The sequence below is a fragment of the Schistocerca nitens genome, chromosome 1, assembly GCF_023898315.1.
Source record: "Schistocerca nitens isolate TAMUIC-IGC-003100 chromosome 1, iqSchNite1.1, whole genome shotgun sequence".
In the NCBI taxonomy this organism is placed as follows: domain Eukaryota; kingdom Metazoa; phylum Arthropoda; class Insecta; order Orthoptera; family Acrididae; genus Schistocerca; species Schistocerca nitens.
Genome location: NC_064614.1, coordinates 199,760,246 through 199,784,485, shown reverse-complemented (window position 1 = coordinate 199,784,485; position 24,240 = coordinate 199,760,246). Strand labels below are relative to the sequence as shown.

The window sequence follows — 24,240 nt, the reverse complement described above, 5'->3', positions numbered from 1 at the left end:
GGACTACATGACCGTTAATGTAGATCGTCTGTAACCTTTGATGTTTGATGTCGGGCCAGCCGGAGTGGCCGTGCGGTTCGAGACGCTACAGTCTGGAGCCGAGCAACCACTCCGGTCGCAGGTTCGAATCCTGCCTCGGGCATGGATGTATGTAATGTCCTTAGGTTAGTTAGGCTTAATTAGTTCTAAGTTCTAGGCGACTAATGACCTCTGAAGTTAAGTCGCATAGTGCTCAGAGCCATTTGAACCATGTTTGATGTCTTCCCCAACGGCGATGGTATGCCCCGTGTCACAAGGTCAAAATCATGCCCGAGTGATCTAAGAAGCATGATAGTGAAATCACGTTCATGTTTTGACCACCAAATCGCCATGAACTGCACCCAAAGGAGCACATTTGGCACTCTTTCTGGCTCCAGCTCTGCGCCCTCGAAGCACTAGCCCATAATTCACGGGAATTGTGTGACTGGTGCTTAGACATGTAGTGCTACATACCTTTGGAAAACTACCAAGAAATTTTGGAATCTAAGCCGTGCAGAATAGTTGCTGTTTTGCGTCCCAAACGTGGACCAACAAGCTATCACCAGAAAAGTTTCAGCAAACTGAGGAGCGCAGACTGCCAGCCAGCGTATCCGTTCTCAATGTATGTATACAAGTAGTGTGGGCTGCATAACCCCTAGGGAAACATGGGCTGCATAAGCCCTAGGCAAACACTTCCTCGCTTTCATCGGTAAGCATGAACGTGAGACATTATCCGGGGCTGACTAGGGAAGTCTTACACTTCCAGAAGGAAGGAAGGGAGTTTAGAGTTTACGCCCAGTCTTCAACACACTCATTAGACACAGAGTAGAGGCTCGGACTACTAAACGATGGGGAAGGAAATAGGCCGTGCCATTCGCAAAGGAACTATCCAAAGGCACTTACCTGGAGCGACTTGGGAAAATCACGGAAAACTTAAGCCTTGATGGCTTGACAGATATGTGAACCGTCGTCCTCTCGAATGCGAGTCCAGTGTGCTAACCACTGCGCCATCTCGCTCGCGTACACTCCCAGTGCTGAGACTAACTTTAGCAGTTAGACAGTTTTTTCTCTAGGTTCTTCACTGTGTGTCCGCAGGTATAGGATACGCAGTGGTGCTGATCGCCTTCTACGTAGACTTCTACTACAACGTCATCATCGCTTGGGCCCTACGCTATTTCTTCGCCTCCTTCACCAGCCTGCTGCCGTGGACCACTTGTGACAATGCCTGGAACACTCCCTACTGCCGACCAGTGAGTACTAGTAAACCACCAGTTCTTTAAAGAATCTAATTTCCACGTATAAAACAACTTCAGACTTCTGATTACTTTACAAACGAGTTAACGTATTAAACATTTGACGTCGAGCATGTAAAAGAGAAAAAGTTTAGTAAAGGTTTGAAATTATGTTTAAAATTTGTTGGAAGACGCTAAGTACTCTAATTACAAAGCACTTGATGACTATAGACAGGCAAACTTCCAATCCGTTTTAAGGAAAACTAGTTTTTCACGCATCTCTTTGTTTATGACGTCATATCTTCTGACCTATCTGTCGTACAATGATATAATTTTGCAGTTAGATTCAGTAATATATGTGTACACTATCTGTAAAATGTGTTGCGAATAGAGCTAGTAGTAAAATAATAATAAATCAAAACGTCGTCCCCGAAGCTGATGGTTGATTGCATTAACAGCAAAATTGTATTAACTGATAAACTTTTCTCCTTTCGTCGTTTTGTGGAAAGTTTCGAAGAGAAGAAGTTCCGTAAACTTTTGAAATTAGGTGTTGGTATATTGGAAAGGAAGTCGCCGAATGCTGTGATTTTAAAATGTTTTATGAATAGAGTCCGGATATTTGCGTATCGTGAGATATGCCGTCTCAAAACTTATACACAGTTTCTAACTGTAATACTTGTCTTACTGTATTAAACCTGTAACACAAAATCATATCTCTTAATGAGCAGATTATTGAAGCATATTAAATTTTTAAATTTGGTCAATAATCAGCCGAAATATTAAAAATCAAACTTTTGTTGCCCCTGGAACTAGGAATAGGTTACCGTGCCGTGGGTCAGTCACATTGTAAGATGGATATACCCTTTCAGCTCAGTTTTTGATAGTAACAATCAACGTGCACAGAATTGGCTAGCTGTTCTTTTCGGTGCTGTTACATAAACCGGGCTTCTACATGCAACAACGGTGTCGATACGCGAGTGGTGACATCAGAGTTGCACTGGAAAAACCCCGATTCCGGTGGTCACTCGTTTTATGTTTGTGACACCAATGGCCATCCCGGGTAGCAAATAACGTTGTCCGACTGACAAGAGGCTGCATTTTGGAATATCGTCAGCCTAATCCAGTTTTCGTTGGGTATGCCTTCTCGCATAGAACAATCTATTTCCTTCCTCTTAGCACTGTACCCATTTCTTGATAATTCGGACATTTCATTACCTCAAATAGATCACCTTTTTTCCTGGCCTCAACTTCTTTTCTGTGTCAATTTTTCTCAAAGTAATACATTTCTTAATATAAGATGTTGTGTCTTATAGCCAAAAAAGTATTGTTTTCCTTTTTTATTAGTTTCTATGAGGTTTCTTCGCAAAAAATATATTCATTGGATTTCCTTTCTGCCCAGTTGGTCCTTTTTAGCGTCCTCCAAAGCCACATTTTTATCGCTACTGAACGCTTTCTGTTTTCCTTCAACATCGTACGACTTTTACAGCCGTGTTGGAGCACACTCAAGATGATTTCATTCTGACTTTTATTTTTTTTATTCTTCCGCGTTTTGTGGACAGAATGAGATTTTCACTCTGCAGCGGATTGTACGCTGATATGAAACTTCCTGGCAGATTAAAACTGTGTGCCGGACCGAGACTCGAACACAGGACCTTTGCCTTTCGCGAGCAAGTGCTATACCATCTGAGCTATCCAAGCACGAGTCTCGGTCCGGCACACAGTTTTAATCTGCCAGGAAGTTTCTTAACGTTTGGTTCTCGAATAATTCTCTCATTTCCTCATTTCCATGTAGCGTCTTCTTCCTTCTCTAATTAAGACGTGTTAAAAGCAAAATTTATTACTTGCTATTATTCTGTTACTTCCACTTTTGATGTAAATGTTCTTCTCATCCTTACTTTTTCAGCTTTGTTGCTAATTTAGATAGTCTGTTATGTGTAAGTTTTTCACCCTCATCTGTTAGGGTAACATTATCCACAAGTCTTATGTAATAAATGGAAATCTGTTCACGCTTTTTTAAAGATTTTTATAGTTTTTCCGGTGACAATGAACAACCTTGTCTTATCTCTCCTTTAATTTTGGCATTATGCTCCCCAATTTTTTAATCTGTGTCCTCATGCTGCGGTATTTGCATATGTTTATGCTGCGGTATTTGCATATTTTTATGAAATGACTTTCACCTTTCCCATCTAGGTATGTAACTCTCAATATCACGAAGAGTCTCTTTCCAGTTAGCGCTGTGAACAATGAAGGCTACGCACATCCTCTTCTTCTTCTCCTTCATCGTCCCGCAAAGTACAGCGTGCCCATTTTTAGGATTTGGAATTTTTAAAAATTTTGTTGTAAAATTTTTGGTCGGATGCCCTCCATGATGCTACAGTCGTCAAGGTAAGCTAAGGAAGGAAAATCGGTGCGATAACTGTCTGTGAATCGTGTAAACTTTGTTGTGTGTCTCCTCAAGTTTTAATGATTTGTGTATCATATTCTCAGAGGCGGAATAAGTGATCAGCACAGCATTTCTCTAAACGAGCGTGAGAAATCGCATAAAACCACACACAGAGTGGCCGGCTAACCAGTTCACATAGTTAATCTGCAGCACCTGTGCATCGCTCCTGCCTCGCTAGCTAGCAAGCTGCGCGTTAAAATACACTGAATGAGTAGATAATGAAGGTTACGTAAGTATCCTGGTTAAACTCTAGCTTGCTAGCAATTTTTGAGTTTCATGATGGCCTATTTCTAGTTATTTTTGTGGCCTATGTAATTAGGCTTCTCATTCTGTAATTATAGCTGTCTATTGTAACCCCATTTAATGAAAACTGTTGTCATCCCTTCTGTAAAATAATTCGGAGGGACCCGCATTCATAACAGCACTTCATAATTTCGAAAAGTTGTTCAATAATTTTTCCTCCACAATTCTGCCAGAGCTCAGCTGGACGCTCGTCAGAACATGGAGGTTTCTTTGGTCTTCAGTAATGCTTTAAATTTGTCTTCTATTTATATGTATTAGTGCTCCACTGCGATGTCTTTCTTTTATAATGTGCTCCAATTACTTCTTGAATCTGGTTACTGTTTATCTGCATTCAGTGGTACGTTTCCTAGTTTATGTCTGACAACACATTTCCTTGTTTTGAAATATATCTTTTTAATCTATGCGTATGATTAGTTGATTACGTATCCGTGTGTGTTTCCGTATCCCAACATATACAATCTGTCCACTGTTCCCCGGTCTCTCTGCAGTTTTGTGTATTTACCTTCATTATTAATATGTCTTTTACGTTCCATGTAGTTTTTCTGAATCTAATCTCTTCCTGATAATGCTTAACATACTGACAAGCATCCACAGTTTCCCATTTGTTTTTCCCAGTACCTCGTCAGCTGTTCTTCCTTTATTTTATTCCAAGATGTTAAGGTGTTACTATTATTGTTTAGGATGTAGATACGAGTGCCATAAAACATGTTACAGAATGATTTACTGGGAACAGCTTGTAATTTAATTTGAAACATTCAGTTTTCAATATTATAAGAAGAATAAACTACATTTCTAAAGAGAAAATCTTGTTATTGTTTTATTTTCTTAGAAATTATTAAAATAGATATGAGGTAATTTTTGCCAGCTGGACAAACATTTCATTTGCTGTTGTTTGTAATCGTAACCAAAACGAGCACGTGGAAATGTGAGCATTTTATTTTCAATGATAACATACCAGCAATCATAAAACTAAATGATATAGCAAGTTCTTGTATTTTTCTGCTACCAGTCACATTCATTTACTTTATTTCTAATTTAACAGGCTGCAACACATTTCCAGCATGTTTTACTCATCATCAGGCGCTTATGCCTACAAATGTTACTTAAAGATAAAATGTCTTAGTTTAAATTAACCTGAAACTGTTTTGATCACTTGCGATGCTGCTAGAAAGATTACTGGGATATTCGGGGACAGGGGGAGGGCAGTGGGTAGCCAGAAATCGATGCCCAGTGTAATCTTCTACTGGTGTGGAGCTACGCTTCGTCGTTGTGATTATTACCACAGCCTGTGCAGGATGTAGATAGTTTCGCATCAGTTGTTATACCGTAATAATCGTGTGATATGCTGACGTCCTTTACAAAAATAACGTCCACTTACGACTTTGACGCCCCAAAGCTTCATATGCATTCTTAGTTCACTGACAGAGTTGTTCTTCATTTTTACACTACTTATTTTAGGACAGTTTTAGGATGCATTCTTACTGCTCAACGTTTCTCCAAAGATGCAAGCGGAATGCCTTAAGGACAATACAGTGGTCTTGTGGTGCGTGGATGCGTGTCGACTATCGTTTGTTTCATAAACATTCACGATACTGACAGTTTGGTAGTCCCATTACTTGGAAAAATACCTCCATGATAGAGGCAGGCGACCATTCAGATTTAACACAAAAATGGTTCAAATGGCTCTGAGCACTATGGGACTCAACTGCTGAGGTCATTAGTCCCCTAGAACTTAGAACTAGTTAAACCTAACTAACCTAAGGACATCACAAACAGCCATGCCCGAGGCAGGATTCGAACCTGCGACCGTAGCGGTCTTGCGGTTCCAGACTGCAGCGCCTTTAACCGCACGGCCACTTCGGCCGGCTGATTTAACACAACTTGGAAATATGGAAAAGTCTTGATTGCACAATTCATTATCATACTTTTTTTTAGTCATCAGTATTCTAACTGGTTTGATGCAGAACACCACGATTTCCTCTCCTCTCCTAAGGAATTCAGCGTTGAGCGTTTCAAAATTTCACCATCAGACAGACGCTGTTGAATAAAGTGTACAAAGAAATTAATGATGACAAATATATATATATATACTAACGTAAGCGATGTAATATATTAAAATATATCTTTGTATAAAAAGAAAAGCTTTCTGACAAATTAAAACTCTGTGCCGGACTGAGACTCGAACTCGGGACCTTTGCCTTTCGTGGGCAAGTACTCTACCATCTGAGCTACCCGAGCAAGACTCACGATCCCTCCTCACAGCTTTACTTCTGCCAGTACCTCGTCTCCTACTTTCCAAACTTTACATAAGCTCTCCTGCGAACCTTGCAGAACTAGCACTCCTGTAAGAAAGGAGTAGCTCCCGGCACACAGTTTTAATTTGCCAGGGAGTTTCATATGAGCGCACACTTCGCTGCAGGGTGAAAGAAAACCTCATCCTGGAAACATCCCCCAGGCTGTGGCTAAGCCAAGTCTCCGCAATATCCTTTCTTTCAGGAGTGCTAGTTCTGCAAGGTTCGCAGAAGAGCTTCTGTAAAGTTTGGAAAGTAGGAGACGAGGCACTGGCAGAAGTAAATCTATGAGGACGGGGCGTGAGTGGTGCTTGGGTAGCTCACATGGTAGAGCACTTGCCCGCGAAAGGCAAAGGTCCCGAGTCCGAGTCTTGGTCCGCTAAAAAGTTTTAATTTGATAGGAAGTTTCATATCAGCGCACACTCAGCTGCAGAGTGAAAATCTCATTCAAGAAAAAACTTTTGTTGACAATCGATATTTGTTTATACACATAGCAACGAACTACATGCCATAACGTATCATCGTGGACGGCTTGACGATATCTTATGCTATTTTTAAGGAGAAGAAACTCATATGTTGACGTTAGAAAAAATTTACATAGCGTCAAATGTGCATTGTAAGGGAACTACAAGTACAATGTAAGATATACTCGTTAGTCATTGATTTTAACAGAAGACGTGTTTGCAGCCATTAACTGGTGTAGTATAAAGTACACGTAAAACCGATATAAATTGCAAAATAAAGATAAAATATAACTGGTAAAGGATTGAGTTTGTAACCATCACAAGCTAAAACGTTACATGATTATGACCAAATATAGTCACATTACAGTAATCAAACATATAATTAATTACATACAGCAGAACCATTTAGGTTAGCCTATATGAGCAGCAACAACTTGAAATAAAGTAGAAGCTGATATTAACATTAAAATTTTATTAAAACAGCTTAAGGATACAGGGTAATTTTCCAGCTCAATATTATGTAAAAATCAACATCTATTTCTTTCAGTCACTGTTTATAATGTATATGTTTTACAGATTTTTGGTTGATATCAGGTAATGCAGCACATTTTGAATATTTTTGAACCTGCTTAGGGTTATTAAAAATTACAAAGAAATTGATGCAGTTTTTTTTCCAAAATGCTTCCTCAAATTGAGGTACCATTTAATCCAATGTTATACATTTGAAGGAGACCAAATTTTTACCAGATATGCATTATATGATGACTGAGGTACTATACCTATTTAATACCACATATTATGTGTATTTCAAGGACAAAAAAATGTCATATCTTACATCTTAATTTTTATAATTGTTTTCCTAATAAAATGTTATTTTTTCTATAATTTAGTTGATTCTGCAATAAAGCTTAGGTCTGCTACACAAGTACGGACTATTGCAAGTTACAGAAAAAAATAGAGCAATGTTTTATAAACTTTAGGAAATATTTGTACCTGAATTCTAAAAAAATACAACTTGCGAGAGATTGCGAATGAAGATATGAGTCCAATTAAACTGTGCCTCAGAACATTCCTGAAGCATAGTCTTCATCCTGCAGCATTTCTTCATCTTCAAGCTTCCTCTTGTCATTCCTTTTAGCACTTCTTGCTTCTTTAGTAACTTGAAGAGCGAATCTTTCAGCTTCATGCACCTGTTGTCTGTCACACGCAAACAATTGAACTTCCGTATTAGAGCCACATTTTATGCCTAAATTTCTCAGGATTTCCAACCTTCCTATCACTCTATCATGGCAACATATCACTGCATCTAATACACCAGCTTTTAATGTATTTAGTTCTACCACAACATTCTTGGGTAATCTTTCCCATATGCAATGATTCAAACCTTCATTTGTATTCTGAGTGCCCCCATGAAGACATTTACTAAGCAAAACAGGGTCACTCAGGTCTCTAAAAACTGGTTTTATTTCATTCATAACAGGTTCAGGAAGAGAATGCTTATGATGGTGTATTTGACCACTTTCTTTTGCTTTTTGGTAACCACACCAAGAATCCGCTCCTTTAAGACAAAGTCCGTGAACAGGGTGGTCATCTGTGGACAATTTATGAAAGTAGGTGGCCTCTACAGCTTTTCTCATTACTGTAACGTCATTCAGAGGTGAAGTTCGTCTAATGGCCAGTCCATAATAATTCTGAAGAAGGTCTATTTCAGTTTCTGTTAATCTGCCTCGGCCAGACAGAGATTTTCCAGCAGATAGCAACTTTCCTTTCATTTCTCTTCGTCGCTTCCTAAATCTAGCACTCATCCTCTTTTGTACATGTCTACAACACTCAAGTTTTATTACCAAGATATAACCATAAACATTGAACTGCCGGCCGTGGTGGCTGTGCGGTTCTAGGCGCGTCAGTCCGGAACCGCGTGACTGCTACGGTCGCAGGTTCGAATCCTGCCTCGGGCATGGGTGTATGTGATGTGTTTAGGTTAGTTAGGTTTAAGTAGTTCTAAGTTCTAGGGGACTGATGACCTCAGATGTTAAGTCCCATAGTGCTCAGAGCCATTTGAACCATTTGAACATTGAACTCATTAGCTTTACGGAAAGCTTTAGAGTCTCCATCGCCTAGATACTTCTTATATCTAACTTTATGAGCGGGCACCGACCTCTGAAATATTTTTAGAGCTCCATCACATTCCATACCTCCACTTTAACCATCATAATTCTTAGAAAACTGGTCTTCAATGTGTCCTTCAGTGTTACCATGGCAGGTGTGGCAGTACTTAGATAAGCACTCAACATCAACAACTTTTCCATTCTCCAGAGAAGTAGCACTTATATTGGACAGACAGTGCGCACCGTCGAAGATCGTTGCCGAGAACATTAGAGGCACACTCGACTTGGGTACCCCAACAAGTCGGCGGTCGCAGAGCACTATTTGTCCGAAATGGACTTCTAACATACCAGGGTCTGGGCAGAGACATCTAAATACTGGGACAGCATCGTTAGAGAGGTTATCGAAATTCGTACCAGGGACGAACTCATCAACCGAGATTGCGACTACACCTCAGCAGGGCACGGGAACCAGCATTGAGTCAAATTAAAAAGACGCTCATCAAAGGAAACGAACGGACGACTAGGGAGGACGAGGCAATTACACCGACGCCACCACAGACGCCGACGCCAGCGTCTCACCGACCGCTGACGCTCGGGCGCAGACCGCGGAGAGAACGCCTCGCGAGGGGAGGGGATTTAAGACGGCCGCCATCCCTCAGGAGTTCAGTTCGTCAGCGCACCTGACGAGGGCGACATGTCTGATCGCCGAAATATTGTGCCCGTTGGACACTATGGACCGGCAGTCCACCCGTGGTCTCTTCGAGCAATACATAACTTGAAACTTCCTGGCAGATTAAAACTGTGTGCCCGACCGAGACTCGAACTCGGGACTTTTGCCTTTCGCGGGTAGAGCACTTGCCCGCGAAAGGCAAAAGTCCCGAGTTCGAGTCTCGGTCGGGCACACAGTTTTAATCTGCCAGGAAGTTTCATATCAGCGCACACTCCGCTGCAGAGTGAAAATCTCATTCTGGAAACATCCCCCAGGCTGTGGCTAAGCCATGTCTCCGCAATATCCTTTCTTTCAGGAGTGCTAGTTCTGCAAGGTTCGCAGGAGAGCTTCTGTAAAGTTTGGAAGGTAGGAGACGAGGTACTGGCAGAAGTAAAGCTGTGAGTACCGGGCGTGAGTCGTGCTTCGGTAGCTCAGTTGGTAGAGCACTTGCCCGCGAAAGGCAAAAGTCCCGAGTTCGAGTCTCGGTCGGGCACACAGTTTTAATCTGCCAGGAAGTTTCATATCAGCGCACACTCCGCTGCAGAGTGCAAATCTCATTCTGAATACATAACTTGTGTTTACAACAAGCCGTCGCAAGCGATGGGCGACATGCAGTAAGTCAGAGTCCTTTGCTATATACAATGTTCATGCAAGTTTGTCACACAGTCTGTGATCACTAATAACTGCTGTCGTAGCGCTCTTTGCTACGGCTGTCCGAATACTAAGCGGCTGAGGCTGCAGGAACGGCGCTTATATTCTCTTCTTGTAGAGGCCGCTCCTGTCGTGGTACGGTCCTAACCAGCGCATCATTGGCGTCGTTTCACCGCCTTCTTTGCTCTTGCGAACCGAAACAACACTCAAATGTGATTTCTTAATGATGAATCCGCTGCATTATTTTCCTTGTATACGGAACATAGATGCCGTTATTCCCATCGACTTTCTGCAATTGTGCCGCGCGGGATTACCCGAGCGGTCTGGGGCGCTGCAGTCATGGACTGTGCGGCTGGTCCCAGCGGAGGTCCGAGTCCTCCCCTCGGGCATGGGTGCGTGTGTTTGTCCTTAGGATAATTTAGGTTAAGTAGTGTGTAAGCTTAGGGACTGATGACATTAGCAGCTAAGTCCCATGAGATTTCACGCACATTTGAACATTTTTTTTCTGCAATTGGCCTGGAAAGCTAATCACTTGCATATCGAAGGATGTAATACGCTTAATACCAATATGACATGTGTTGAACGCCGCCTGCATAGCGTTGTAATTTTAGTCACCAGCAAAATAGTTCGAAAAATGCAATCAACATTTGAAAAATTTCCCCGTCCTCCATTGCCCCTGCTGAACATGTCAGGGACAACCTCATTCGCCGCCTTCACTCTGTTATTCCTCTGAAGACATCCTTCCACAGTTGTGGGAAGTACCGCAGCTGGAATGGTTCCAGTCTCTTATGGAGACCTATTATGGACTCGGCGAATCACTCATAGCTCTGCTGGCTGCTGTGCTTGACGTATATGGCGTTTGCTTGAAATACTAGCATGTGGTCTAATACTAGGACTCCAAAGTAGAGATGCTGCCTAGTGCAGTGTAGTGACGGCGCCTGTGCCCGCAGCTGGACCTGAACGCGCTGCCCGAGCACAACTCCAGCCACGCCCTGCCTTTCCGAGAGGACGCCGCAGACTCCAGCAACGGCAGCGCGGCCATCACCGGCATTAGGTACACCTCCGCCGCATCTGAGTACTTCAAGTGAGTATCCAGCTACCTCGCAGACGTACTATCCACGGCGAAATGCATGTTATTTTCACTACTAGTACATATAATCCGTTGAAGAACCTCTGGTAGTAGTGTTGTAAAATCGTTGTTGTAAACAACAGTGACGACGAAAATTTGAGTCAGGCATGGAGGCAGGCTAAGACAGACAAACTGTTACACAAATTGCAAGACACAATAGAACATAGACAGTCAAGTCACCAAACACCGACGATAATGGACGGAAGAAAAAAATCTGTTAGAATGAGCACATTCTCACACAATACCCATGGAGGATACACTATCCGATCAAAAGTATACGAACACCCTCATGTGATGCAGAACTGACCACTAAATGTCATAAGAGGTGGGCCCGCCAGTATAAAAAGAGTCAAGGAGCATTGTGTTATCAGAAGAGAAGCAAAAACAGCCGAATGGGTCGATAAGCAGAAATCAGTGACTTCGTATGTGGACTAGTCTTTGGATGTCTACACCTGCATACATAGTCCACAAGCCTGCGTATGGTGCATGACGGAGGGTACCTCGCACCTCTGCTAGTTCTTTCCTTTCCTGTGTCACTCGCAAATACAGCAAGACAAAAACAACTTTCCATGTTTGTTCTGACCGCCAATTCGCAATTTTTCACAAAACACAACTTTTATTGATACAAGTTCACAAGATTGATGATTGAATAACAAACGAAAGGTAACAATAACGATGTCAGTAAAAGTCTCCTAATGGAGGCAAACAAAAGTGCACTTCTAATTTTTCACAAAGGTTCGTGGTAACACACACACACACACACACACACACACACACACACACACACACACACACGAGTAACAGTCCAGTTCAGAGACAAAGTCGTCATCTTCAACGGTCGCAATACACGAGGTCAGTATCCGGCGTGAACTGAACTTCGGGGCTGGTTCTAGCCCCTAAATAGCTGTCTCCAGCCAGTCAGGTTTTGGCGTAGTGATACTTCCTGCAGGACGTGGCTCGAGCTCCCCCTGCAGGAAGTAGTGCTCGAAATGTCTGTTTCCATTATCTTGTATGTAAATAATCGGTGTTTACCATGGTGCTTTTGGTACGCCTTGGGCATAAACAACCTCATCATCTGTGGTGTAATATGGGTTGCCAGCCCTCAGGGGCTACCTAGGCTCTGGCATAACAATATTCCTCTTCACGAGACCGAATTTCTGTTATCTTCGTGCTCCTCGAAATTTACGTTGGTGGAAGTAGAACCGTTCTGCAGTCAACTTCAAACGTCGGGTCTCAAAATTCTCTCAATAATGTTCTGCGAAAGGTATGTCTTCAATCCTTCATGAAGCGTCTTTGTAATACTCTCTTGTTGATGATCGAACCTAGCTGTAGTAAATCTAGCAACCCGCCGCTGAATTGCTTAGATTTCTTCCTTTAATCCAATTAGGTGGGGATCCCGAATACTCGAGCGGCACTCAAGAACGAGTCACACCAGCGTTTTATATGTGTTCTCTTTTACAGATGAACCACACTTCCAAAAATTCCCCCAATAAACCGAAGTTGACCATTCATTTTCCCTACTACCATACTTACGTGCTCATTCCATTTCATATCGCTTTGCACCGCATTAAACGCCTAGATATTTAATCGACGTAACTGTGACAAGCAGCACACTGCTAACGCTGCATTCGAACATTACGGGATTGTTTTTCATATTCTTCTGGTAACACATTTTTCTACACTTAGATCAAGCTGCCATTCATTACACCAATTAGAAATTTCAGTCTATATTGTTCCTTTGTGGACGTGGGACAGCGGCTTGTCAGATATTTAACAAAGGAATTCACCAAACAGCCGCGCAAATTGAGAAGTTATTTTATTTTATTTTTGCTACCGGTTTCGGCAATTCAATATGCTATCTCTTTCTGAAAGTCGTGAATACTCACCTCAAATGCTTCCTTCGGAGGAAGTTTTCGAAGGAAGCACCTGAGGTAAGAATTCACGACTTCCAGAAACGGATGGCCGCAGTATGCCAAAATCGACAATGTTTGAGAGGTGCATATGGGGCCTGATGATAGCATACTGAATTGCCGAAACAGGTAGCGAAAATAAGAATAAATCAATTTCTCAATTCGCATGGCTGTTGGGTGAATTTCTTTGTTAAATATAAAAAATTAGAAATTTTGTCCAGCCCATGCTGTATCCTTATACAGTCACTCGACAACGACACCTTCCCGTACAACACAGCGTCATCAGCAAACAGCCGCAGACTGCTCCTCTCCTTGTCCGTCAGATCATTTATGAACGTAGAAAATAAGACCTGCATTATCACACTTCGCTGGCGCGTTCTTGAATATAGCCTTGTCTCTGATGATCACTCGTCAGCCAGGACATCGAAGTGGCTTCTGTCACTTAAGAAGTCTTCCAGTAAGTCACTTATATGGAAACCCATTACATATACTCACACCTTCGTTAGCAGCCCGCAGGGGCACCGTGCCAGACGCTTTTCGGATATCCAGGAACATGGAATCTTCCTGTTGCCCTTCATCCAGGATTTAAAGTCATATCCAGATATGTAGGCGAGTCATTGAACAGTAATGCTTCCTCTCTAAAATTGACTCTTGGTTGGTAATTTGAGAGCCTATTGTCCAGGTGAAAAGTAGATACCTCAATTTTGTGATGGTTCGGTTTCAAACGCCATTTATTAAAGTATTCATCCAGGAGTACAAGGTCTTTGTTGAGGACATTCTATACTTCTGCAGAATTTGTGCATTGAACAGTGAGGTTGATATCATCCGCATATATGAATTTGCGGGAGAGTGTGTTAGGCAGATCATGAGTGTATAAATTGAAAAGTGCTGGAGAGAGGACCGGACCTTGTGGTAGTACTGCTCTGCAGTATGGCTTAATAGCTGCCATACTCACCTTGTGGACATTCAACTTCATCACACTATGCGTATCACATCTGGAACATTACTTGCTACTCCAATCCAATGGCTGCCTGTGTTGTGTAATATACCACCTCCTCACATCAGAAGACAAAAACATCTTGGTCATGTGTGGTCAAGAATACTGAATAACCCGTCACTCCCAATTCGCGAAGATGTGAGACAGCTAGAATCATCCAGGTTGAAGTCCTGTAAACCGGCATTTAAAACGGCCATGGAATTGTTAAGCAACCATTTCGACCCCAAAGACAGCTGGAGAAATGAATGGAGATCTTCTACTTCACAGGGAATCTTGAAAGTTGAAGATCCAACAGTAAGGCTCAATGGTTTCAGCTTGCCAAGATACGCTTGTAGCAGGCTTAACCGCTTCAGATGTGGTGTGGGAAGAAGTGATTCGATTCTTCATAAATGGGGTTGGGTGGACACCCCATACTGTGACTGTGCTGACGTTCCACAAACAATGAAGCATATAGCAGTGGACTGCCCCCTCCGTGCCTTTCCTGGAAATCTAGTGGATTCGAACCTGGTTACTTCCGAAGTGGTGGATTGGATCAATGGCCTAGATATAAAGATCTAAACTGTATTTTAATGTGTCTGTGTATTGTATTTTATGTGTTATTGTGATTGTTACGTATCATACGCTAAATAAATAAATAATCCATGATTCACACAGTGTTTTGCGAGAAAAGGGCAAGCTGGGTTTCGAACGAGCGATACCTTCTAAATCCTTGCTAACATGTGTCATCCGAGCAACAAATCCATCAGGGACGTGTCAACCATTCTCCCCAAGTCGACTGTTGGTAATGTGACTGTGAAGTGGCAATGCGAAGGAACTAACATCTAAACCTGGACCAGGCAGACCTCATGTAATGATGGACAGGGACAGTCGAGTGCTGCAGAGCTTGGTTGTGGAATGTCGCAGGAAATCAGCGAAAGGAATCACTCGTGAGTTCCAAAGTGACAATAGGCCCAGCTTGCACGATGACTGTGCGTAAAGAGTTAAAAACAATGGAGTATAGTAGTCGAACAGCTACTCATAAGCCACATTCTTCTCTAGTCAGTGCTAAGCAACACTAGAGGTGATGTAAAGAACAACGCCTCTGGACGCTGGGTGACTGGAAACATGTGATTCAGAATAACGCCCTGTGGCAATTCGGTGGAAGGATCTGAGTTTGGCGAATGCCTGGAGAATGTTCCCTGCCATCGTATGTTGTGCCGACAGTGAAGCACGGAGGGAGTAATGTTGCAGTGTGGCGGTGTTTTTCGTTATTAGGGTTTATGCTTAAGAAAACGCTAAATGCTGGAGAATATGAACACATTTTACACCATTGTGTATTGCGTGCAATAGAGCGGTAGTACAGAGACGATGATTGTTGGTTGGTGTCAACGATACAATGCACCCAGTCATAATGCTGCATCTGTGAGGAAATGGGTTTCGGACAATAACTTTCCTGAAAGGGACTAACCTGCCCAGAATCCCGACCTGAACCCATTGGAACACATTTTGGATGAGTTAGAATGTCGATTTCGCTCCAGATTCCAGCGTCCAACATCACTCTCTTCTTTGATTTTGACTCCTGAAGAAAAATGGACTACCATTTCTCCACAGACATTCAGACACATCACTGAAAATGTCCCCAGCGGATCCGAAGCCGTCATAAAGATGAAAGATGGACAGATCGCTTTTAATGTCCATTAATAGATGCCCATATAGTTTTAGTCACACAGCGTACAACATAACTTGATTATAATTATGCCGTACTAAATTCTTAATGCTGAAAGTGATGAAGCACAATTACGGGCAATAGAAACACACAAACAACTCGCAGATGCTCCAATGGAATCGTGGCTACAGAACTCATACCCAGAGAAGACAAACAAGATGCTTTAACTATCCGGTTATGTCGAATTCAGTTTCATTTTGACTTTACTCCACTATCTTCGGGCTGTAACTCGTTTTTCTGTACTTCGCAGCATATAAAACTGTTGTAACTAGGAACAACACTTGCACGTCGAAGCATGAAAATGGCACTCTTTAACTACTAAATAACGTACTAGAGATGTTCGTTTTTAACTTTCAATATATTGACAAAATAAAACAAAAAATTATGTTTCCTCATGCTTGCTGAATTAATGAAAAACCGCTACAGTTGCTGTTGAGAGACTCCATTACCTTTATATTAGGCAATTTCAAGTGGTTCTGAAAAATACTGCTGTAGGAAAACAGCTTCCAAATGATAAAAGTAGAAGCCAGATGGGTTTAAAATGTTACGTGCCCAGTGATCTTGACATATCCATTTTTCTCACAATATAATTGTACAAATAACATTTTAAACATATGTGGTTTGTATTTTTATCATTTGAACGTTGTTTCTCTACACCAAAATTTTTCAGAACCATTTGAAAATGGCCAAATATAAAGCCCGAAACCGGTAGTGGACCCAGTAAATGTCTCAACATGAAATGGAGCGACTTTTCATTAGGAAAACCAAAAAAAAGTTTACATCGATCTTCAAAAACCATTATACTTATTGGCACTGACTGAGCTCCAAACTGGCCGCACAAAGACTGCCCACGCAGTCTCTGCCACTTCATCCTAAATACCTTCCCAGTAATCACGTGCAGTATTTTAATCACTGTAAATATTATATTGACTTATTTACAATTAAAATAGGTTTGCAAAAAATTATTCAGAGAGCATTACAGCTCATTATACGAATTTTTTTTATAATCTCAGCCTGGAATACGTTACAGTTTCATGGGCAATTATATTACGTTCCTAGTATTTCTGATTACAGTTTAATTACTTTGAAAATTTCATTACTCTCATAATTGTGGTGTTTGTTTTGTTGGATGTAAGGTCCGCCACCTATGCAAAACACCATTTTTTCAAAGTTTCCAAACATGTTTCAGCACCTATGTACCATCATCAGTGGTTTTCTGCTTTATTTAATTTGTAATTTGAACATTTTTACTAAATGATTACAAAATTTCAAACAACTCTTTGTTTTTGTTAGTTAATACCTTTACATTCGGTTTGCATAGTTTTGCAGGACCACTTACGTTTTATTTCGTACTGGCAGCTTGTCACTTGCAACCAAACGACGTTGATGAGAAATTTTGTTGGAATTTAACCTATCATTTTATGCTTTAAACGTAATTTATTTTGTCGCGATATATCGCGCATATATTCATTTTTACTTACGTTTTTGTGTGTCAAGCCCTTTTTTTTCAGCATCCTGATGAGGTGTGAAGCACACATGTTTTCAGAAATTTCATCGTAAGAATCACTGTTCACTTCACCAAAACACACTGTCATCGTCGTTATCGTGTGACCCAGTCCAGTCAGTGTTCATTTGTTCACCAGTGAATTTGGCGCCAAATTTGAATTTTGTTAACATTTTATCTTTGTGGTTCGACACAACCACCCATTGACACATAAACATGCATGCTTCAGATTCATGCTGAATAGATTAAACAGAACACCCATAAGCAAATAGAACTACACACAAAAACTAAACACAATAAAACAAGTAGCAGTAGAAAATGGCTGTGATATCCATATAGTAGACAAATTAAACCAAAAAAGTATGTAAACAGTACAGAAATGAACATACCACACACAGACAAGTCCTCACCCAACACAGAACAACACAAAACACAATGACCACATGCAACACACAACAGAGCAACAACATACACACGAAACGAAATGGCACATACTCACCTACAATTAGAAAATTTTTCACAGGATGGACAACATATTAAAGAAACTGGGATTCCAAATAAGATACAGGAGAGAGAACATAACACTGAAAAAGATGAGAACACAAGATACACCCACAGATAAATTTAACAGGAAAAAAATTATGAAATTTCACATGTAAAAAAAATTATTTCGTTATGTTCCTGAACTTCCACTGCTATGAGTGTGAATTCTGAATTCTTCCTGGTGATGCTTTCAAAGTTTTATGAATTTTTTTTGTAAAAGTATAGACAGTGTAAATTAAAATGTCCTGTGGTGCCTCTTCTGCTCCAAGTCGGTCCGTTTGACGTCCTACCCCCCTTAACAGGATGAATGAGGTATCGTCATAAAGATTTTTTAACAGTTGTACGTGTTGAGAAAAACGGATGTCGATTTTGGAAATAACGTGCATGATTTAGACCTTGGCAGTTGTCTGCTTTGAGCATAAAAACCGATTGCTGTGTCATGCGGAAGTTCGTGGTTTCATATGCGAGTGAGCAAATACTTCACGTCGGATAAAGAGGAAAGGGTACAGGAATCACGACTCGCCGGTTTTTCTTTTCTTACTGAGAACTTTTTAGCCTCTAGCCTGTAGCTAACGACGAACGCAGGCTGTCTGTGAAAGTTAAAACGATATTATGTGATCTGAGGCTTTCCCGGCGATTGTGCTGTATCCAAGGTTCTCGGGTGTCCAGCCGGATCAGATCGTCGAAGTTCCACGATATTTCGGCGAATAACCGTTCCGCCATCATCAGGTGGTGCTGATGGAATGATCTGCCTGCTGCTGCTGCTCTCCTCTGTTACTTTCCCCTCTTTGTTTGTAGCCTTTCGGCTTTTACTCCCCTGTGTACGTGTGTGTGTAATTTTTTTCTGTAGTTTTTTGGTGTCTGTGAAATGTCATGATTGTTCTGTTTGTATCTGGTACTTGCCTGAGGTTGGCGAGATGTTTGGTGTTTATATCGGAAGGAGGAGGATTAGGGATTGGATATTGGGATTTTCTCGTCGACTTAATCGTCGAAGATCGTCATGGGACGCTTGTGCTTGTCGCGGGACGTGTCATACCGACCTAAGGAGTGGATGAGAGCGTTTCCTGATCTGGAAGAACCTTCATAGAAGGCCCTTGCCAGATCTTGGAAACGCTCTCTCAGGAGTGGGATTTCAGCTGCGGCGTGCAGATCATCTACGGGGAATCCGAGAGGTAAATGCAATGCCTTCCTGAGGGCGCGGTCCTGCAGCCTCTGGAGATTGTCCAGGTGCTGCTTTGCCGCGTATCCCCAGACAGGGCACGCATATTCCATTACTGGCCGGATCAGAGCCTGGTACACGTTTACTCCTACCGGGCAGGAAAGGGATATATGAACTGACATGCAACTCTTGCCAGTCAGTATACATAGGACAGACATGCAGAAACTTCAAAACCAGATATTCAGAACATCTAAGAGCTTCAAAAAGCAACAGCTCCCATAGCACATTTGCTGACCACCTAATAGCCCACAATCACGATCCGGGAACACCACGTAAAATACAACACAAACAGCTAAGAAGCGTACAGCACACACACGCACACACACACACACACACACACACACACACACACACACACACACACACACACACACACAAAGATAAAATATAAAAAAAAATCAAGTTTGGCACCAAACTCACTGGTGAACAAATGAACACTGACTGGGCTGGGACACACAACAACCATGGTTACAATGTGCTTTGGTCAAGCGTAAAGAGCTTTTTATGACCAAATTTCTGAAAATATGTGTTGTATTTACGTGTGCTCCACAACACCTCATCAGGATGCTGAGAAAAAAGGGCTTTACACACAAAACAAGTAAAAACGAATATATGCGCGAAATATCGCGACCAACTAAATTACGTTTAAAGCATAAAATGATAGGTTAACTCCCAACAAAGTTTCTCATCAACATCGTTTGGCTGCAGATGACAAGCAACCAGTAAGAAATAAAACGCAAGTGGTCATGCAAAACCATGCAGATCGAATGTAAAGGTAGTAACTAACAGAAATTGACCGAGCGAGGTGGCGCAGTGGTTAGACACTGGACTCGCATTCGGGAGGACGACGGTTCAATCCCGTCTCCAGCCATCCTGATTTAGGTTTTCCGTGATTTCCCTAAATCGTTTCAGGCAAATGCCGGGATGGTTCCTTTCAAAGGGCACGGCCGATTTCCTTCCCCATCCTTCCCTAACCCGCGCTAGCGCTCCGTCTCTAATGACCTCGTTGTCGACGGGACGTTAAACACCACTAACCTAACCTAACCTAACTAACAGAAACAATTAGTTGTCATAACTGTTTCCATAGTTTTGTAATCATTTAGTAAAAATATTCACATTACAGATTAAATAAAACAGAAACCCACTGATGATGGCACAGAGGTACTGAAACACGTTTCAAAACTTTGAAAAAACGGTGTTTTCATAAGTGACGGACCCTACATCCAACAATTTTAACTGCAAACACGAAGTATACAAGAGCTGCAAATCCATATGATGAATATTTGGTGTTTGTGCACGATGTATGTGCTATCGCAAATAAATTCTTTGGTTTGATGAAATGTTAAGATTCAATTCCAGAACTATTGACATATTAAGTACAAGAATGTTCTTTGAGCTCCTAATTTGCAGAATAAAACTGGATACTTACAATTAGTTGAAAGTTACATAAACGAGAAATAGAAGGCAGATTAAAGTTCATACAAAGAATCAAATGAACATACGAATCAGTCATTACACACAACCTGCAGGTAGGAAACACGACTGTGGAATCCGGTGTGCTAGTTGGCTGCATGTCGGTCAATAAAATCAGCGTTATCCCACACTGCCATGTTATAACGAGTGATAGGTAGAAGACGTACTCTCACATTTTCGATACTGAAATATACATATGTTAACAATGTACATTATTATTATTATTATTTATAAAATGAGCATGATTGCTATTATTGTAATTTAATTGTATAATATTTTATTTATGAAAAAGTGTTGCGAAAATCTTTGAGCAGCCTGTTGTTGATAAGCAGGTAACATGGGTTCGAGTCACGGTATGGCACAAACTGGCAGCTGTCAACACATTTTCATGTTTTGTATCTGGCTAGTGGTTACATTTAGTGCCTGCCCTTGCTGAGAATATGTTCATACAGTTTGCAACCAACGCCAATCATTTATTATGAAGCATCAGTGTGACCAAACGCTACATTCAGAAGTTCATTGCGCGAAATGCATCATTGATAGTTTATAGTTACTTGACAGCTGTGGCGGTAGCTATAAACAGCGTTAATAAAGTATCTTTGATTTTGTTGCAGTCGCGCCATTTTGGAATTGCACGAGAGCGGAGGGTTGCACGACCTGGGACAGATCAAGTGGGACATCGCGCTCTGCTTGCTCGCTGTGTACTTCATCTGCTACCTGAGTCTCTGGAAGGGCATCTCCACGTCAGGCAAGGTAAGAAGGCCGCAGCGGCACTGCGTCATTTCCTTTTAACCTGCATGTGGAAGTGATGACGACCGTTATTACACAATATATTGTGCTATAGTCGAACTGTCAATGTTGATGTGCTAAGTTGTTTTTGAATCCAGCTAGTATACCCTGCTGGCCATTAAAATTGCTACACCACAAAGATGACGTGCAACAGACGCGAAATTTAACCGACAGGAAGAAGATGCTGTGGTATGCAAATGATTAGTTTTTCAGAGCATTCACACAAGGTTGGCGCCGGTGGCGACACCTACAACGTGCTGACATGAGGAAAGTTTCCAACCGATTTCTCATACACAAACAGCAGTTGACCGGCATTGCCTGGTGAAACGTTGTTGTGATGCCTCGTGTAAAGAGGAGAAATGCGTACCATCACGTTTCCGACTTTGATAAAGGTCGGATTGTAGCCTATCGCGATTGCGGTTTATCGTATCGCGACATTGCTGCTCGCGTTGGTCGAGAGCCAACGACTGTTAGCAGAATATGGAACCGGTGGGTTCAGGAGGGTAATACGGAACGCCGTGCTGGATCCCAAAGGCCGTTAGCAGTCGAGATGACAGGCATCTTATCCGTATAGCTGTAAAGGATCGTGCAGCCACGTCTCGACCCCTGAGTCAACAGATGGGGACATTTGCAAGACAACGACTATCTGCACGAACAGTTCGACGACGTTTGCAGCAGCATTGACTGTCAGATCGGAGACCATGGCTGCGGTTACCCTTGACGCTGCATCACAGACAGGAGCGCCTGCGATGGTGTACTCAACGACGAACCTGGGTGCACGTATGGCAAAATGTCATTTTTTTTTCGGATGAATCCAGGTTCTGTTTACAGCATCAGGATGGTCGCATCCGTGTTTGGCGACATCGCGGTGAACGCACATTGGAAGCGTGTATTCGTCATTGCCATACTGGCGTATCACCCGCCGTGATGGTATGGGGTCCCATTGGTTACACGTCTTGGTCACCTCTTGTTCGCATTGACGGCACTTTGAACAGTGGACGTTACATTTCAGATGTGTTACGACCCGTGGCTCTACCCTTCATTCGATCCCTGCGAAACCCTACATTTCAGCAGGATAATGCACGACCGCATGTTGCAGGTCGTGTACGGGCCTTTCTGGATACAGAAAATGTTCGACTGCTGCCCTGGCCAGCACATTCTCCAGATCTTGCACCAATTCAAGACGTCTGGTCAATGGTGGCCGAGCAACCGGCTCGTCGCAATACGCCAGTCACTACTCTTGGTGAACTGTGGTTTCGTGTTGAAGCTGCATGGGCAGCTGTACCTGTACACGCCATCCAAGCTCTGTTTGATTCAATGCCCAGGCGTATCAAGGTCGTTATTAGGGCCAGAGATGGTTGTTCTGGGTAGTGATTTCTCAGGATCTATGCACCCAAATTGCGTGAAAATGTAATCACATGTAACTTCTAGTATAATACACTTGACCAACGAATACCCGTTTATCACCTGCATTTCTTCTTGGTGTAGCAATTTTAAAGGTCAGTAGTGTACATTTTTATTTCTGCCACTTGCCTACATTATAGGCAAAATATACACTGTCTTTCACGTACGATAAATCTCCATATAAAACTAAAATATAAATATTTAACGCTCCAGGAATCTGAGAAATAAGCTACAGGTTTAGGCGTCAACAAGCTGACATTGCAGGTACGGGGCGAGCCAACTAAAACAAGCAATACCAAATACACGCAGATGCGGTTTTCGCAGAATTACAGCTCAGGCCTATGATGTAAGGAATTTTCTGACATCCGAGAGTAAATTTTAACGTTTAGAGGTCATGAATTTTGATCTCGATTTTATCTTTAAAGAAACTGTATTTTTTCTGTGCCACAGAAAAGAGCCTTCGGAGACTTCATCGAAGTAACATTTATAGAATTTGATCAAATAGTAACAAAGGGACAGCATCGGAAAGCATTGTTCCGCGGTCAGGAGCAGAAGTTCCACGAGCGTTGCCCAGGGGCACTACATGTAAGCAAACATACAAATTTAACGCACCAGGAATCTGAGAATTAAACTGCAGGTTTAGGTATCAACAAGTCAACAAGCTGGCATTGCAGGTACGGGGCGAGCCAACTAAAACAGACCGCACCAAATATATCCAGACGCGGCTGCACCTGTGCGCTAGAAGTCTGTCAGACGGTATTATGCTGTTGTAGCCAAAGGATAACTTGAGTGTGAGGTGATTTAGACTTTCACAACGTTAGGACAGTCAAAAAGTGTATATGCTTTCCGTTTATAGCGGAAGTCGCCAAACTATTAGAGCAGCGTTGAGATTTTATGCTGAAAGGGCTTTCGAAGAGGCCTTCAGCAACATAAAATAATTGCAAATATTATTAAAAATTTTCAAGAAACTGGAAGTGTGAGGGTTAAAATACGTCAATGAGAAAGAACAGGAAGCTATGACAGAAATGAAAGTAACATATCGCTACGAGGCAACCTGAATGAGCGAGTGATGTCTAACAGAGGAATGTTCTGCGAACATTGCATTCCAAACCATTTCATTTTTTTCCATATTTCGCTTCATAACAGCTTAATGGCAATTACTTTCAAAATCAGTTACTGTCCTCCAAATGGTGTCTACCAAAACAGTAGATTGATGTGGCGTGTCTATGTAAGACTTTGTTAACAGATGAACATCGTTTACAAAGAAGGGGCGAACGAATCTTTGCAAAATGCACTACTGCTCAGGCGAAAATCCACGCTTGATGAGAGAAGTGGGTAAACAAGAACC

At 41.9% G+C, this 24,240-nt stretch overlaps 1 protein-coding gene across 1 annotated transcript in view; it reads left to right on the top strand.

The window, feature by feature from the left end:
• LOC126235080 (sodium-dependent dopamine transporter) overlaps window positions 1-24,240 on the top strand; it is a 644,375-nt gene that overhangs the window by 466,695 nt on the left and 153,440 nt on the right. Inside the window, exons 4-6 of the mRNA XM_049943817.1 lie at window positions 1,114-1,268; window positions 11,170-11,303; window positions 21,314-21,452. Coding sequence (XP_049799774.1) covers window positions 1,114-1,268; window positions 11,170-11,303; window positions 21,314-21,452 — 428 coding nt within the window. The remainder of the gene's footprint in view (window positions 1-1,113; window positions 1,269-11,169; window positions 11,304-21,313; window positions 21,453-24,240) is intronic.